This window comes from Microcaecilia unicolor, unplaced genomic scaffold, assembly GCF_901765095.1.
Source record: "Microcaecilia unicolor unplaced genomic scaffold, aMicUni1.1, whole genome shotgun sequence".
NCBI lineage: Eukaryota > Metazoa > Chordata > Amphibia > Gymnophiona > Siphonopidae > Microcaecilia > Microcaecilia unicolor.
The window spans coordinates 185790-200846 of NW_021962947.1; the positions used below are offsets into that span (position 1 = coordinate 185790).

Sequence of the window (15057 nt, forward strand, 5' to 3'; positions counted from 1 at the left end):
GTAAACAAGAGCAACTGGTTTCTAAAGCTCCCTTAAACGGTTCCATTCAAAGGATTCTGTTAGCCCTGTTTTATCTGTCTCGCTTACGACCTGCTTTCTATTAAGAGGTGTTAATGTGTATTGAAAGCAACACACTATGCCATAACCTGTCCTGCCAGACCTGAAATGCCCTGTACGAAGAGACAGCAGTGCAAATATATTGCAGGTCTGTAAGACACCAAAATGCCTCTCAACAGGAAAACAGAATGATAAGTTAAACAGATCCCTAGAGAGAAGTTACATGCTAGCGGAATCCCTCACTTTGCTGTGCAGACTGGATGGACCGTTCAGGTCTTTATCTGCCGTCATTTACTATATTATTATATGCAGACAACAGACCCCAAAGCAGAATCAGAAATATGCAGACACAAAGTAAATTTGACTTTGCTGTCTGCTCCAGCCTCTCACCTATCTGTGAGGGGAACTGGATTAGGGAGCAGAATGCGCCTCCTCTTCCATCTGTACTAGACTCACCCTCTCCCATCCTGTTCCTGGGAGAAGTTGGGACAAGAAGCATTGCCGTGTGTGTTCCAGCGATGGGTCCCCTGCCCCCTTTGCCCCTTGGCCTGTCAGGTTCCTTCCGCTCTTTGGGGCACCCAGTTCAATTGGAAGTAATGGTATCTTAAGCCTTCATTCATGGGTACTTTCTCCACATCCACAGTATCATCAGCTGGTGAGGTCTTCCGTACAGCCCTTGTGAACTGCTAATGCTGCTAATTAAACAGGACAAAATTCTTTTGATTTGGCAGTAAGAGCAAATTTCCTGTTCCACTATGGCAATGAGGTCACAATCTTGGTGATGCAATGTTTCTGTGACATCAGCGTCTGCGCTCTAAAGCTCCAGAAATTTCTAACTGACCGTTATTTCACAATATTGCTTCTTGTGGAAATGAAGGACACTTTAATGGATGGAGGCCACTTATTCTAAAGGTAAAAAAATAACCAGATTTTCCTTCCTACCCAGTCAATCCATTTTTTAACTGTTGTAGCAGCATCTCCTCTACCACTGCCTCCTTATCTTCAAGCTGGGTAAAACTACTACTACTACTTAACTTTTCTAGAGTGCTACCAGGGTTACGCAGCGCTGTACAGTTTAACAAAGAAAGACAGTCCCTGCTCGAAGGAGCTTACAATCTAAAGGACGAAATGTCAATTTGGGGCAGTCAGGATTTCCTGAATAGAGGTAAAGTGGTTAGGTGCCGAAGGTGACATTGGAGAGGTGGGCTTTGAGTAATGATTTGAAGATGGGCAGGGAGGGGGCCTGGCGTATGGGCTCAGGGAGTTTGTTCCAAGCATGGGGTGAAGCGAGGCAGAAAGGGCGGAGCCTGGAGTTGGCGGTGGTGGAGAAGGGTACTGAAAGGAGGGATTTGTCTTGAGAGCGGAGGTTACGGGTAGGAACGTAAGGGGAGATGAGGGTAGAGAGGTAATGAGGGGCTGCAGATCGAGTGCATTTGTAGGTTAGTAGGAGAAGCTTGAACTGTATGCGGTAAAAGGAGAGCCGGGAGGTGAAACCACACTTCCCTTCCTTCAATACACTGCCTCGCTCCGAATCGTCCTCACTACATCCCATTTTCTGTTTTGAAGTTTAGCTGGTGGGGCTCTGGCAGCCCTCCTCCACTTCAGCTGGCGGAGTTGGGTTCTCGAGGACAAGCAGGCCATATTTTCACGTGTGGGTGATGTCATCAGAGCTTAAACGAATGCAGCTTTAAGAGCACATGCGCGAGTGCCTTCCCACCCACTGCGAGACCATCGGTCTCTTCTCATCCGCAGTGAGGAGAGAACACAATTGTCCCGCTCTTCTCACAGCGTATGGTGTGCGAGCATTGTTTTTTTTTTTTGTATTTGTGCCTTTCCTTCGGGGTTTTTATACCTGATTTTTGTTTTCTTTGGAAAAAGTTTCCTCTACCTTCCTTTATAGTTTTTAGTTTGTTTTCCCCACTTTCTTCTTTGTTTTTTTTTTTTTTTACCGCACTCGATAGAGCTGCTTTGGGCTGAGCTCCAGTCTGGCCCCTTTTTTCTGTCACCATCGAGCTGTTTGATTTGGCCATGGCTATTTTCCCTGAGGCAGGGAGATCATCCTGTGGCAGGTACCATTCTAAAAATATCTCACTTAGTAAGTAATTTGATGTGAATTGCAAGGAACTAGCTTATCTTCACTTATTTTGTGCCAGGAAACAAACAAATTGCTCAGCAGATGCCTCTTATCTTCCAGATGCACTAGTGCAATTCATCAAAGAACCGTAGCACATCTAGGACTCCAAGAGCAGTGGCGGTAGTTGAAAGGTGGCTTTTCTACAAGTGAGAGCCATCTTGAAGTTGAAACTCCGTGTGGTCAAAGCCAGGTGCAAACTCAGTTGTTGGGTCTTTAGCCAGAGAGTGAGGTTATGTTTCTGCGTGTATGTGGGAGAGATGACAGCTGAACTCCTTCATTTGCCATGCTGTTGGCCAACACAACAGGCTTGGCGTAAGGTATCAAGGCTGGGTGCAGAGTGGGAGTCTTTGCAGACGACTGTACCAATAGGGGCGGGGGAAGTTCCTTTTTTATTTTACACATCAGTAGTAAGGAATTCATTTGCGGACTTCCGGTGAGCGCTCATTCAGGACGCAGACATGCTTAGCAGAGCTCTCTGATCCCCAGCAACCAAGCGGACCCACTCAGTCCTTTTAACTTGGATTTGCTTTGGACTAGGCAGTTAATGTTGTACCCATATAATGCCGAAGCAGTTGAAACCGAAGCCAACAGCCTTGATCAAAGATATGTATGCGGCAAAAGTTTCAAAGGCCCACCACAGGCGCTAAAGCCTTCTGAAAGCCCAACAGGGACTTAATTGGTTTTGGATCTATCAGAATCACCTGTAGACCCTTTGGAGGGTGGATGGCAGAGAATCCCATCCTATAAGGGATTCAGCTTTGAGAGTTTCTTTTCCAGCATCAAGCTGTCAGGATCTGGAATTTCCTGGCAACATCTGTGCTTAACAGTACCTGCTATGCTCGGTTTCACAAAGCTATAAACACTGTATTATTCAAGAATCATGTGCTGTCATATTTATTAGATCAGACCAACATATTTCATTAGATTACCGTTGTTAGCTTTTGTCCTAGTTTACTGTTACTGACGTCTTGTATGGTAAAATGCTTCGAACCTTTCGAGATGGGAGCTGAATATAAGCCCCATAAAAAGTTCTAAGGCAGCACTTGCAGATCTGGTAGGGGCTAAGCTGGAGGAAGTTTTTGAAGCCATTAACACCCGGATAGACGTGGTGAAGGTGCGCCTCTTACAACTAGAAGAGGATGCAGCGGAGGATAGAATGGAACAGTTACAAGTACAGCAACGAGTGGAGGATCTACAAGATAAAGTTGAAGACCTAGAGATTAGGAGATCGAATATCCAAATATTGGGAGTCCCAGAAGGCCGAGAGGGTAACTCGTAATATCACCCCTCTCCTCAGGTCACTTCACTGGCTTCCGATCAGATACCGCATTCAATTCAAGCTTCTCCTTCTTACCTACAAATGCACTCAGTCTGCTGCCCCTCACTATCTTTCTACCCTCATCTCCCCTTACGTTCCCGCCCGTAACCTCCGTTCACAGGATAAATCCCTCCTCTCAGTACCCTTCTCCACCACCGCCAACTCCAGGCTCCGCTCATTCTGCCTCGCCTCACCCTATGCTTGGAACAACCTTCCTGAGTCCTTACGCCAACCCCCCTCCCTGCCCGTCTTCAAGTCTTTGCTTAAAGCCCACCTCTTCAATGCTGCGTTCAGCACCTAACCCTTACCGTTCAGTGAATCCAGACTGCCCCAATTTGACTGCCCCTATCAGACCGATCGTTCACTTGTCTATTAGATTGTAAGCTCTTTGAGCAGGGACTGTCTCTCTTTGTTAAATTGTACAGTGCTGCGTAAACCTAGTAGCGCTCTAGAAATGTTAAGTAGTAGTAGTAGTATCTTCTGCAGGCTCTCCATATGAAATTGAGCGAGCATATTGTGAAGTAGGCCTGAATCTGCCTGCACGTGCACTGGTGGTAAAACTACGGCGTTATCATTCTGCGTAAAATATGATGACTTGGACATGGGAGTTTTCCCAGATCTTCCAGACAATGTGATGGTGAATAGAATTGTGGACATATAAGAAGGACCTCCAGCAGAAAGGCCTCCAGGTGGACCTTTGGTACCTCACCCATATGACGCTTACAGTCAGTGCAGGTAATAAACCCTTGGAGTCTCTCTAGAAGAAACATCGGCATCACATGCTCAGTTATCTACTGGCTTGGCAGTCTTATGCAACTTAGGCAAGTGGCCACCTTTGCAAGCTAGGCTTAGAAGGGGAACATCCGCATCTGAAGAAACCCCGAGGCCTGTAAAGAATGCTTCACAGCGGACACAGTGCTCCAATTGGTCCAGTGATGCACAATCTTACAGCAATGAGTGAATCTCTCATTCAGACACTGAGCCCACTCCAGAGTCCACTGGCCAAGGTGCAGTGGAGCTGAGGAGTGCTAGATCTTCAGTGGTCTTTATGGACGTACGAGGACATAAGGACAACAAAGGCCAGCATGTTTGAAGGCAAACCACATCAGTGGTTATATCCCGGATACCTATTTGCACTACTGGCCTCAAACTGTTACATGGAATATTTCTGAGACGCTCATGCTTTTTAAATTAAATACTTAGTCGCTTGGTGAGGCCACAGCTGGAGATTATGTATGGCGACATTGCCCATCACTCTTGTGACCTTTAACTGTGGGTGATTGTGTACTTATGAGATGTGTGTGTTTCTTCAGGGTAATGGTGTTGGGGGGAAATGCGTAGATTTGATTGTAATTTTTGCAGTTGGGGAAGATGTGTGGGATGGGGGCTGGTTGGAGGGGGGGGGGGGGAAGGATGCAGGTTTCTTGACGAGAGGGGTATTTGGGAATGTTTAGACCCAGAATGAAACGGATGTCTATAAAGTCAGAATCCCATGTGGGAGGTACATAGAGTTGTCATACCTGATAATTTGGTCCTATGCCATTAGATCAGCTTAAATTTGCCTCCTGGAATGTCTATGGAAGAGTCGTATGTTAAATTTTGTAAACTTTTAAAAACACATCTATTTCAGAATACATTTGAAAGTAATCTGGGATAAAAAAAATGCAACATAGCCAATATGATTGTTCAGTAAGAACTCATTTGTCTGCTTATAAAATTTGTTATGAATGGATTGTTTATTGATGTTTTTATTTCTTAGAATGGATGCTTTTAGTTTGCTGTGCTTTCCTGTCCCACAAATGGACTTCCTCTATGTTTTTAAATTTGGATATTTTACTATTTAAGATGTAAACCGTTCTGATTTGTGTATGCAACAAGAAATGGTATAGAAAATAAATAAACGATAAACAATAAACCCAATTAAATGAAAAAACGTTCTAGGGTATTTTAAGAAAGAATGCATAGACAAATTGAAATGAAGCTGTTGGGGAGAGGCTTATTATTCTCCAGGAGGCTGTAAAGATAGAGGAGTAGCCATATTAATTAAAAACACACTTCCTTTTGTTATGTATGACACGAAGTATGATGAAGAGGGGTGTATGGTGTGGGTAAAGGGAAGAATTGATGAGAGAGGTCACCATTTTGATGGAGATTACCCCTCCAGGCCAGGGGCTGTTGCTGCTGGGAGGAGACTCCAGTTGTGTCCTCAGACCTTTGGACTCAGGGTATAAATCTTTATAGATTTGCTAGCATTTCCTCTCATAGTCTTCAGCATACTAGGACTAACAGTTTCACCATTCGGGGGCACATTAAGAGCTCCTAACGCTGGCTTCTGGGAGTTCCTCTGTCTTCCACTCACTCTCATGTCTGCCGGAACCAGAAGCCCAGGAATATCAGCTCTGAGAACATCTCCCAATACCATCTTTAGTTTCATCACATTTGCAGCAAGGGACAGGAGACCTGAATCTGAGCCCCACCCTTCGCAGTACTGTTATCCCCAGGGAGGGCACTTTAATGCATCTTAAGGAATTGTTTTTTTGTCACTTTGCAGACTAAATAATACCTTTATTGAACCATTATAAAATTTATGCAAAAATGATTTTGTATGCGAGCTTTCCATGCCACATTGGTCCCTTCTTAAGGAGGTTTTGAAGGAAATGTAACAAGAAAGGAATGTGAAATATGGGGTAGTCATTTGCAAGTCCGAGTTCCTAAATGCTGACCTAGTCCTTGTTTTGTTGTGTGTGTAGACACGTACAGCTGTGCACACATGCTCTTACACCTGTGCACGTGCTCCAGTGTCCTTGCATGGTAGAAAAAGCAGCTCCATCTGGCAACATTCACTACTGCATTTGGCTTGCCCATGAGTTGTCATCAGAGGAGAGAGATTTGGTCCTCCTGTGTAGCACAACCGTTACGGCCTGCTTCAAAGGCCAAGCTCTACTGTCTTTGGTCTTGGCTACTATTGGCCACCAGACAGTGAAGACTGAGCCATTTGTGGTTTCCCTCTTTCACAGGTAACCTCCAGGTCCAGTAAGGATTCCACACTTGGAATCCTGCTTTACTCTGTCTAACTTATGAAGCATAAAGATTCTGGGAAGGATTTTTGTAAAGTATACAAGAATGCTGTAGATGCTGGAGGTGAATGTTTGGTTATGCACTTTTTAAAATGTGTCTGTTGTTTTAGGTGGCAACAAGAGAGGTTTCGCAAGGATGCGAAACAATTCTGAATCGGCCAGACCACCACCCAGCTACGAGAGAAAGAGGCAGCTTTCGGAATCCCAGCTTGAAACTTGGACCAATTCCGACTATGGAGTGAATGCAAGACATCTAGAAGCCCCACGAGGTACATAAGTACATAAGCATCGCCATGCTGGGACAGACCAAGGGTCCATTGAGCCCATCACCCTGTCATTAATTTGGACTTTAATCTCCCTGCTGATCTGGTGTAATGTGCTTCCCTACAGTAGAATCCCCTGTTCTCGTACAGTTTTATACGTGGTGGTGAATTTTTCTTTGTGTTTCTGTGTATTTAAATGGGAAAACTGATGTTATAGTAAAGGAAGATCTGTTACAGTGAATAAGCTTTGGCCTTGTTCTCCTTATTTTGATGATGAATATAGAGGAGAAAGTTCATAGCGAGATAAAGATGTATGATCTTTATCCCACTTGGAATGGGTCTGGTTTGTTTGTTTTTTAATCTAATGTTTATGGCTGTTTCACCTGGCAAAGGAGCTTCTCTTATGCCCCTAAAAAAATGAGATCACCAGGCAAAAGGTTTGCCTCACCTAGAAAAGAAAATCTGCTGCATAGTCAAATGAGATTTAGCCATCCAGCACAGATGATATTGTTACAGTCCCTGTGGCCTGATCCCTCTCTCCAGCTTCCACTAATGCCTCTCTAGTTCCCTGCACGCTTTGCTTCTGCTTGCTATTCTCTGTCTATAGTACCTGAATGTGTTTTATCTTGTTCTTGTTGTAATCCTCCTTGAAATGACTGGGGTGTAAAGGGAATGGAAATGCAATTGAAATTAAGGGGATCTTTTACTAAGCTGCGTTTACCGCCAGCTGATTCTACCGTGAGCTAAAAACGCTCCTGCTGTTTGGAAGTGAATATGATTGTTGGCTCCTGTTTACAGGTGTAACTCATGCTGCCAGCTCACCAGCCAGCGATAAAAAAAAGAATCGTCGTAAATGCAGCAGAGGAAGGAAGAGGACTGTATTTGAAACCTATATGTCAAAATCGGATGTATCGGAAGGACTGAAACGAGGAGAACTGATCCAGGTGCTTAAAAATCTGCTCTGTACACACGCTCTATGAGTTAATTTTTTGATCTTTCATTGTATGTTCTAAATGAGAAAGAGATTAAAAAAAGAAGTGTTAAGGTAGAATATTAAAGCAGTTCAAGTCTTTAGACGAGGTTGTCTTGGTATTTTGTTCTGGAATTATTGTCTTGGACACAAATATCTTTAGTGTGAGCCGGGTTTCACAGAAGTGAAATGATCTGCCTTCTGTAAAAGATTGTAGAGCCAGAACTACAACCCAGGAGTCTTTTGGTGATATTTAGAAAACAATTTAATCGTATCTAGTAACATGGCCATGTGGCGAGTAGCACTTACCACTACCCATTGAGGGGACGGTAAGGGCTCCTGCGGTAACCCGGCGGTAACCAGGCAAAGCACGGCACAGCCTGATCACCGTCAGGTTAGCGCTGGGGTAAAAATATTTTTGTTTGCGTTGGAAATGGTGTGCACTGGAGGTGGAACTGCGGGCGGAGGTTGCGTTGGGCTGGTGGTAATTCCGGGTTGCCCTTAGTGTCCCGAAGATGGTGCTCAAGGTGAGACCTTACAGGTGACCTATACTAATACAATATGTCTCCTTTTCCTGCTGACATCACCTTTACTTCTGCACCTGACCCTACTGTCATCATTGTTTATTACAGTAGATGATGATCATGAGATCATCTGAGATGATAAGTCCGAAGTCTCTTTCTTGTTTGACATTTGTCATGTGGCTCATGGATTTTGTCCTGGATGTGGTGGTGAACATCAGTGGTTCTCAGCTCAGTCCTTGAAGCACAACCGGCCAGTTGTTTTTTCAGGAAATCAACAATGACTATGCATGAGAGAGATTTGTATGCACTTCTTTCTTGGTATGGAAATCTATCTCGTACATATTCATTGTGGATATCTTGAAAACCTGAGCACCGAAGCTCATTTTCCAAACCCTTGCTTGTTCTTCACTTGTTTTAAGCCGCTTTTCACTTTTTCCAGCCCTTGTGATTTGTTTTTTTTTCCAGTTTTTAGTCTCAGATGGCATGTCATGACTATGCAAGGTCCTTCACTGCAGGAGTTAGGGTCTCCTTTGAGAGTTGACCCTCTGTTGTATTTGGCTGTCTCTGCCCCACGCCCTCCCACCGAGAGCTGCAGTGTATCAACTCGGTGAGGCATGAGATCACTGACTGCCTTGTTGAGGAAGAGACTTGGACCAAACCTGCCACCCGTCCATCAGACATTAGATTCCCTTCCTCCAGCGTGTTTTATAAAATCTTATAGGACAGCTCAGAGCTGCAGTTTAGAGCTGCAGCTTCTGACTTTGCCAAAAAGTCTCTTAGTCGTGACCTGCAGTTCTGCTGCTGTTGAGGCATTGGGTCACATCTAAACAAAGATGCAGTATTGTTCATGCAGACAGATCTGAGGAGGGATTTGAACTCGTATTCACAAGTCCGTTCTGTGAATTATTCTCACTTTTGATCTCTTCATCTTGTTGTTCACAGAGCTTTTGCGTACTTCGAATCAGGGATTTGAAGTCCAGCAGGTGCTGTTTGACAGGAGCATGAGGGCTGATTCTCTGCTTAAAAAGAGTTTTTGGTTCTGGATTCTCCGAATATGATGGGTGTCCTGACAGTGATTGTCTGACTAAGCTGTTCACTGCTCTTGCTTTTGCCAGCAAAGGACAGGAAACTGATGCGCTGTTTCTCTATCTGGAGTAAAAGCAAGCAGTACCTCGTCTGAGGTGTGGCCAGATAAATATCTGAAGATAGGTGCCCGAGGAAAATCTGTGGGTTTGCTGCTGAGAATCCAGTGGCCGCAAGGTGGCTGATAAGTTTGATTAATGCTTTCTTGCTTCCCAGTGACATGTTCTCTTGATGTGAAATTGGCAAAGAGAGCGCAGCATTTGCTAGCCATCAAATTGTGTAAGTTATCATTATTTGTGTGACTTCATGAGACTCTAGCTAGGCACTTGGTGTCCTCTCCTGAAAACCCTCTCGCTTCCCAGCGCACATAAGAACAGTTGTTCGTACAGATGGGGAGAGTAGCTGGTTCCAGATATGATATCACAGCGTGAAATGTGCAGAGTTGTAAATAAGGTTTTCAAAGAAGTGTTGCACAGGACCATCTGCTTCTTAATAGAAATGTTATCTCTGGTAATAGCTTTTGAAGAAGATGTGGAAGCAATAAAACTTTCAAGTACAGGCATGTGCCGCGATGTCATGTTCATTCCCGGGATACCAGTTTGGTGCTGCTCGCTCCCTGCCAGATGGGGATGCCAGCTTCAGAATTTGCTGGTAGGAAGCTCTAGTTACATCCTTCCCTAGGGACCTTTGTGCTGGGTCCTGTGCAGAATTGTCAGGCTGAGTTCCTGCCTGAAGGAGGGGGGGGGGGGTTAATTTGGTCAATAAATGAAAGTTGTTTAAGAGATGGCAGAGCAGGTGCACTTTTAACAATGGTTTCCATGTTTTATGTTTCAACAAATTTTATTGATGATCCAACCAAATGAACAATCAACACAACACGCTCAATATACAATAAGTGCTAATAAGATGATAAGCGGAACATCAAAAAAGTTTAACATTTTTCTCTCCCCCCACCCTTCAGGTTTAGTTTGGTAATTTTTATTAATAATATAACAAGGTGAACATCAAGTACATTAAGTTGAGATGAGATAGGTCGAGCAGGCTGAACAAGAGTAAGCAGTAACCATATCCCAACTAATGTTTATGTTAACATCCCCCCCCACTCAACCCCCTAAATCACCCCACCCTCCAAAAAGATTCCTAGGAATTTTGTTGAAAGATTCCAACAGTTAAATCACATCCTACCATTCCAGACAAGCAATAGTTACTAACAATCAAGCAGATGAAACCTTTGAACACAAGGGTCATTGTCAGTAAAAAGAAAAAGGGGGAGGGGAAACCCTTGCTCAAACCCGCCCTCCTCCTTAACCCGCTATTCCTCTATCCAGAACAAGTACACCTATGATTAACGAAACCCCAAACCTCCTATACGAGCCTATTGGAATAGATTCAATAAACCCACCCCCCAACCCACCCCATGCGATATCTCCTAAAAACTAATTATAGTGAGGGAATCCTAATCCATCCCAACAATCAGCTACCCCTCCTCATCCAGAACTTGATAGTGCACCAAGTTGGTTAAGAATAAGGCTGCGGGCACGGTGCGCTAGGTTGTGGATATAACTCTCTCCTAAGTTAAGTAAAATTGGCATTGTAAATTAAATTTTAAGTGTGAATCTCGAAGCTCCAATAAAAGTAATGCATGAAATCTATTGCGCCATTGCCTTTAAGAAGGAGCCTCCGGTTTTATCCAATTTACTAAAATACATTTTTTACCTGTTAGATATGCTTTATGAACCAATAAGTTTTGATGGACAGTACCCACCCCCAAAGGGGCTACAACTCCCAGCAGCACACTTTCCGGCAAAACCAATTGCTTCTGCCCCAAAATTCTCTCCATAAAACGAATCACTTTTAACTAAAAAGCTTTTATCGCTGGGCAGGCTCAGAGAGCATGATAAAAAGTACTCATAGGTCCTCTACATCTAACACATTGAGGCAAGTCTGCGCTGCCCATTTTATGCAACCTTGACCTTGAAGTATAGGCCCTAAAAATCACTCTACCCTGACACTCTCTAAGTTCTGCACTACTTGCCCTACGTGGTGTTTGACTCATGCATCGCACCAAAACTTCGTTGTAATCGGTTTCTGCAAGACCTCCGACCATCTCTGAGCAAGAAGGCCTAATTCCTTTTGGGGGCAGTGCTGCAATAATCTTTTGTGAAGCATTGATATTGAATAGCTTCATTCGTGGCTGTTTCATAAAGTTCGTGGAATTTGGTAGACACATTAACCTCAAGAGAGGACCGAGGCAAGGTTGCTATATAATGGGACACCTGTTTATATGCAAATCGATCTGCCCATTCTATCGTGCCGAGATCTAATAGCTCCAGCGGCTTGATGTTTCCCCTTGAATCCAAAAAGTCTTGTGTTGATTGAAACCCTTTGTTTCACCAAGCCAACAGGTGCGGATTTTCTGTTCCCAGGAGGAAATCTCCATTCACACAAATAGGTAACAATCTACTACAGTGAGGGTCAAAAGACCAGAGTCACGCCATGTCTCCCCATAGTGCCTTTAAGGGGCGAATTATAACGCTTGCACAAAGATGAAGCGGCAATGCTGAGGGCAAGGCCTGCAAGACATAATGTAAGTGCAATGGGTGACACTGAGCAGCTTCCATCTGGATCAGTGTGCAGTATGCCGTTCCAAGCAGCCAATATCCCAATTGTCTCAACATACAAGCCATATTGTAGCGCTTTACGTCCAGAATGCCAAAGCCTCCTCTATTCCAATTACCCACCATGCTTTGTAAACGAACCTGTGGCCTTTTCTTCGCCCCAAAAAATCTAGAAAGCAAGCCCATCAAGACTCTCAAATCCCTCTTAGCAAGATACAACGGTAATATCTGTAAGCAATATAGCCACTTAGGGAAAACAGTCATATTAAACAGGGCTATACGTCCTAGCAAGGATACCGGTAAGCCTTCCCACCTCTCAATAAGCTCCTTAGTGAAAGAGAAAAGTCTGGCAACGTTTTAGCTGGTACAGTTGCTCAGGGTTCCCCGGTAGCTGTATCCCTAAGTAAACGAAAGATGTCCTAGTTCTTTTAAATGGACAATTCAGTTGTTTCCATAGCACCTTTGAAACATGAGTAGTTTGAACCTCTGATTTGTCTAAATTAAGACAGAAACCTGAAAAATCCCCAAATTCAGCAAAGAAATCTAGGATAGCTGGCAAAGACGTTTGGGGCTCCCGTAGAATCACCAACAAGTCATCCGCAAAAGCGGATATTTTGAAGTGTTCTGTGCCTATCAAAACACCTTTCACATCTTCCGCCCCCATGATATCCCGAATCAGAGGATCTAACACCAGAACAAAAAGAAGTGGGGACAAGGGACAGCCCTGTCTTGTACCTCTCGCAATCTCAAACGTGTCCGATGACATCCCATTCACCCACACCTCCTCTACCGGATCCTGATAAAGAGCTTTTATAGCTGACATAAAAAACCCACCTATTCCATTTGCCTCTAAAGTCGCAAACAGGAAGTTCCAATGGACACGATCAAAGCTGACAAGCAATGAAGGAGTGGAGCTAAGTTGTAACTGCTCCAACGATAACAAGATCTTTCTTAAATTCCGTGCTACTGAACGTTCCCTCACAATACCCACCTGGGGGGCTGCTACCTGGTCGGGCAAAATCCGAGCGAGACGGTTAGCCATAATTTTTGCAAACAATTTAGTTTCGAAAGGCAGCAGAGATATCGGCCGATAGGATTCTGCCTTGTTTGGATCTCTCCCTGGTTTTAACAACACAATTATCTGAACAAAAACATTAAACACGAAGCCACTTCCGCTACTAAAATTTTGTAAAACTCTGAGGAGAATCCGTCTATTCCGAGTGACTTATATAGTGGGCTGTCTCGAATACACCAGCTGACCTCTTCCTCGGTAATATCTGCATTAAGAATGTCTTGTTGAGCTCCCATGAGCTTAGGAAGTTCTTATCCCATAAGATATGACCCAGCCTCAAGGCCCTCATCTGCTGGTGATGAATATTTCCATGTTTTTAAGTATGTTTCAACCTTACTCTGTCCACGGGTGAGGGTGCCAGGGCTATCGAATGGTGCATTTTATACACTACTGTTGAAATTAGACAATAACCAGGCAAACTTTGGGAAAGAAGAAAAGGTGGTCTGGCTGGGTTATGTTAGAGCTGCCATCCCTAACCCAGTCCTCGGGACACACCTAGTCTTACCGGATTTTCAGGATATCCACAGTGAATATTCATGCACTGGCTCAACTGTAGGCAAATTTACCTAATTCCTATTCATTGTGGATATCCTGAAAACCTGATAGGACTAGTTGGGACTGGCTGGAAATGAGGTCTGTGAGCGCTGTTAGGTCAGTGTTTTCAGCTCCTTTCTTCCTGCAAAAGGATACTGTAAGTCACCACAGACACTGGGTTCTAATCTTGGCTCTGCAAGTGATTGAGATACATTGGACAAGTCAGTTTTTCTCCCAGGTGTCTGCTTTCTTACTTCCGATGGCCTGATATTAGGAGAGATGCTGAGCTTTGTCTGGCTCTTACAAAATGGTTTAGTTATCCATGGTGTAATTCTGTCACATATCACTAATGCATTTGTGCGTAATTTAAAACATATAAAATGCAGCCTGAAAATCAGCATGTGCCCTTCCCTTAAGCTGTTACAATTTCTCAAGTGTACAGACAGCCTGACAGTGAAGCTTACAAACCTATGGGACAGACAGAGCAGCAATATTGCCTCTGTTCAAAAATTATTTTGTCTAATTCATTTGTTTGTATTTCTGCTCGTAATTATTTTGTGTTCTTAATTTCCTGCTTTTGTGAAATTGATTTGGTTCCCTTTATTAATTAATTTTTTTGCATTGGAAACCTCTGTAGCAAATTTTATTAACATAAATTAGGCAATGGTGTTGTGAACCCAGGAGTTTTCCCCTCGTTGTAGAGCCTTGTCTAGTCCAGCCAGTGACATGATGAGCCTCTGGAAACCTGCAGGTGTCTGGGACCTTCCTCTCCCTGCTCACCCCAAGGCTTCTGAGTGCTGTTTCTTAGTATCCCCAGCCTTGGCTAACTCGAGGAGCAAAACCTGGGTTGTCTTCTGAGCCACTGATTTGAAAGTACACCTTTTTAGCAGTTCTCCTCTGCATGGATTTACACTTTGCTGTTTTTATAACTCTTCTAGGGTGCTGTACGAATAAATCCTAAGAAATTTCATGAAGCCTTCATTCGTTCCCCGGTAAGTTCCGTTTTAGGGTTCTGAATGTTATCAACGTGCTTTTTAACAATCTCAGCACTTGCTCTGTGTCTGTTAAATCTGACTGAGATGACAGGTGCTCTGTTATAGTCTTGGTTTTTGGCACTTTATAACACAATACTGAATGTTGTGCATTTATTTTCTTATGTACCTCCCTCAAGCCCAAAAGCTACTGAAGTGATGGTCACTCAGGGACAGCTGTCCCTGGAGGCCTCGAAATCTGAGTTTGTACCTGAGGCATTGGAGGGTTAAGGGACTTGCCCAGAATCATAAGGAGCAGCAGCGGGATTTGAACTAGGGTCCCCCTACTTTTCAATCTGCTGTTCTTACCATTAGCCTACTCCACTTTGACCGCTCGTTTGTGGACTGGGCTGCCAGAGCAGTTACTTATCTTTCT

General features: G+C 44.0%; 1 protein-coding gene across 1 annotated transcript in view; it reads left to right on the forward strand.

Moving 5' to 3' along the window:
- The window catches only part of LOC115458686 (DIS3-like exonuclease 2), a 110470-nt gene that overhangs the window by 7495 nt on the left and 87918 nt on the right, over nucleotides 1-15057 (forward strand). Inside the window, exons 3-5 of the mRNA XM_030188514.1 lie at nucleotides 6697-6855; nucleotides 7648-7793; nucleotides 14589-14642. Of these exons, the coding sequence (XP_030044374.1) occupies nucleotides 6697-6855; nucleotides 7648-7793; nucleotides 14589-14642 (359 nt within the window). The remainder of the gene's footprint in view (nucleotides 1-6696; nucleotides 6856-7647; nucleotides 7794-14588; nucleotides 14643-15057) is intronic.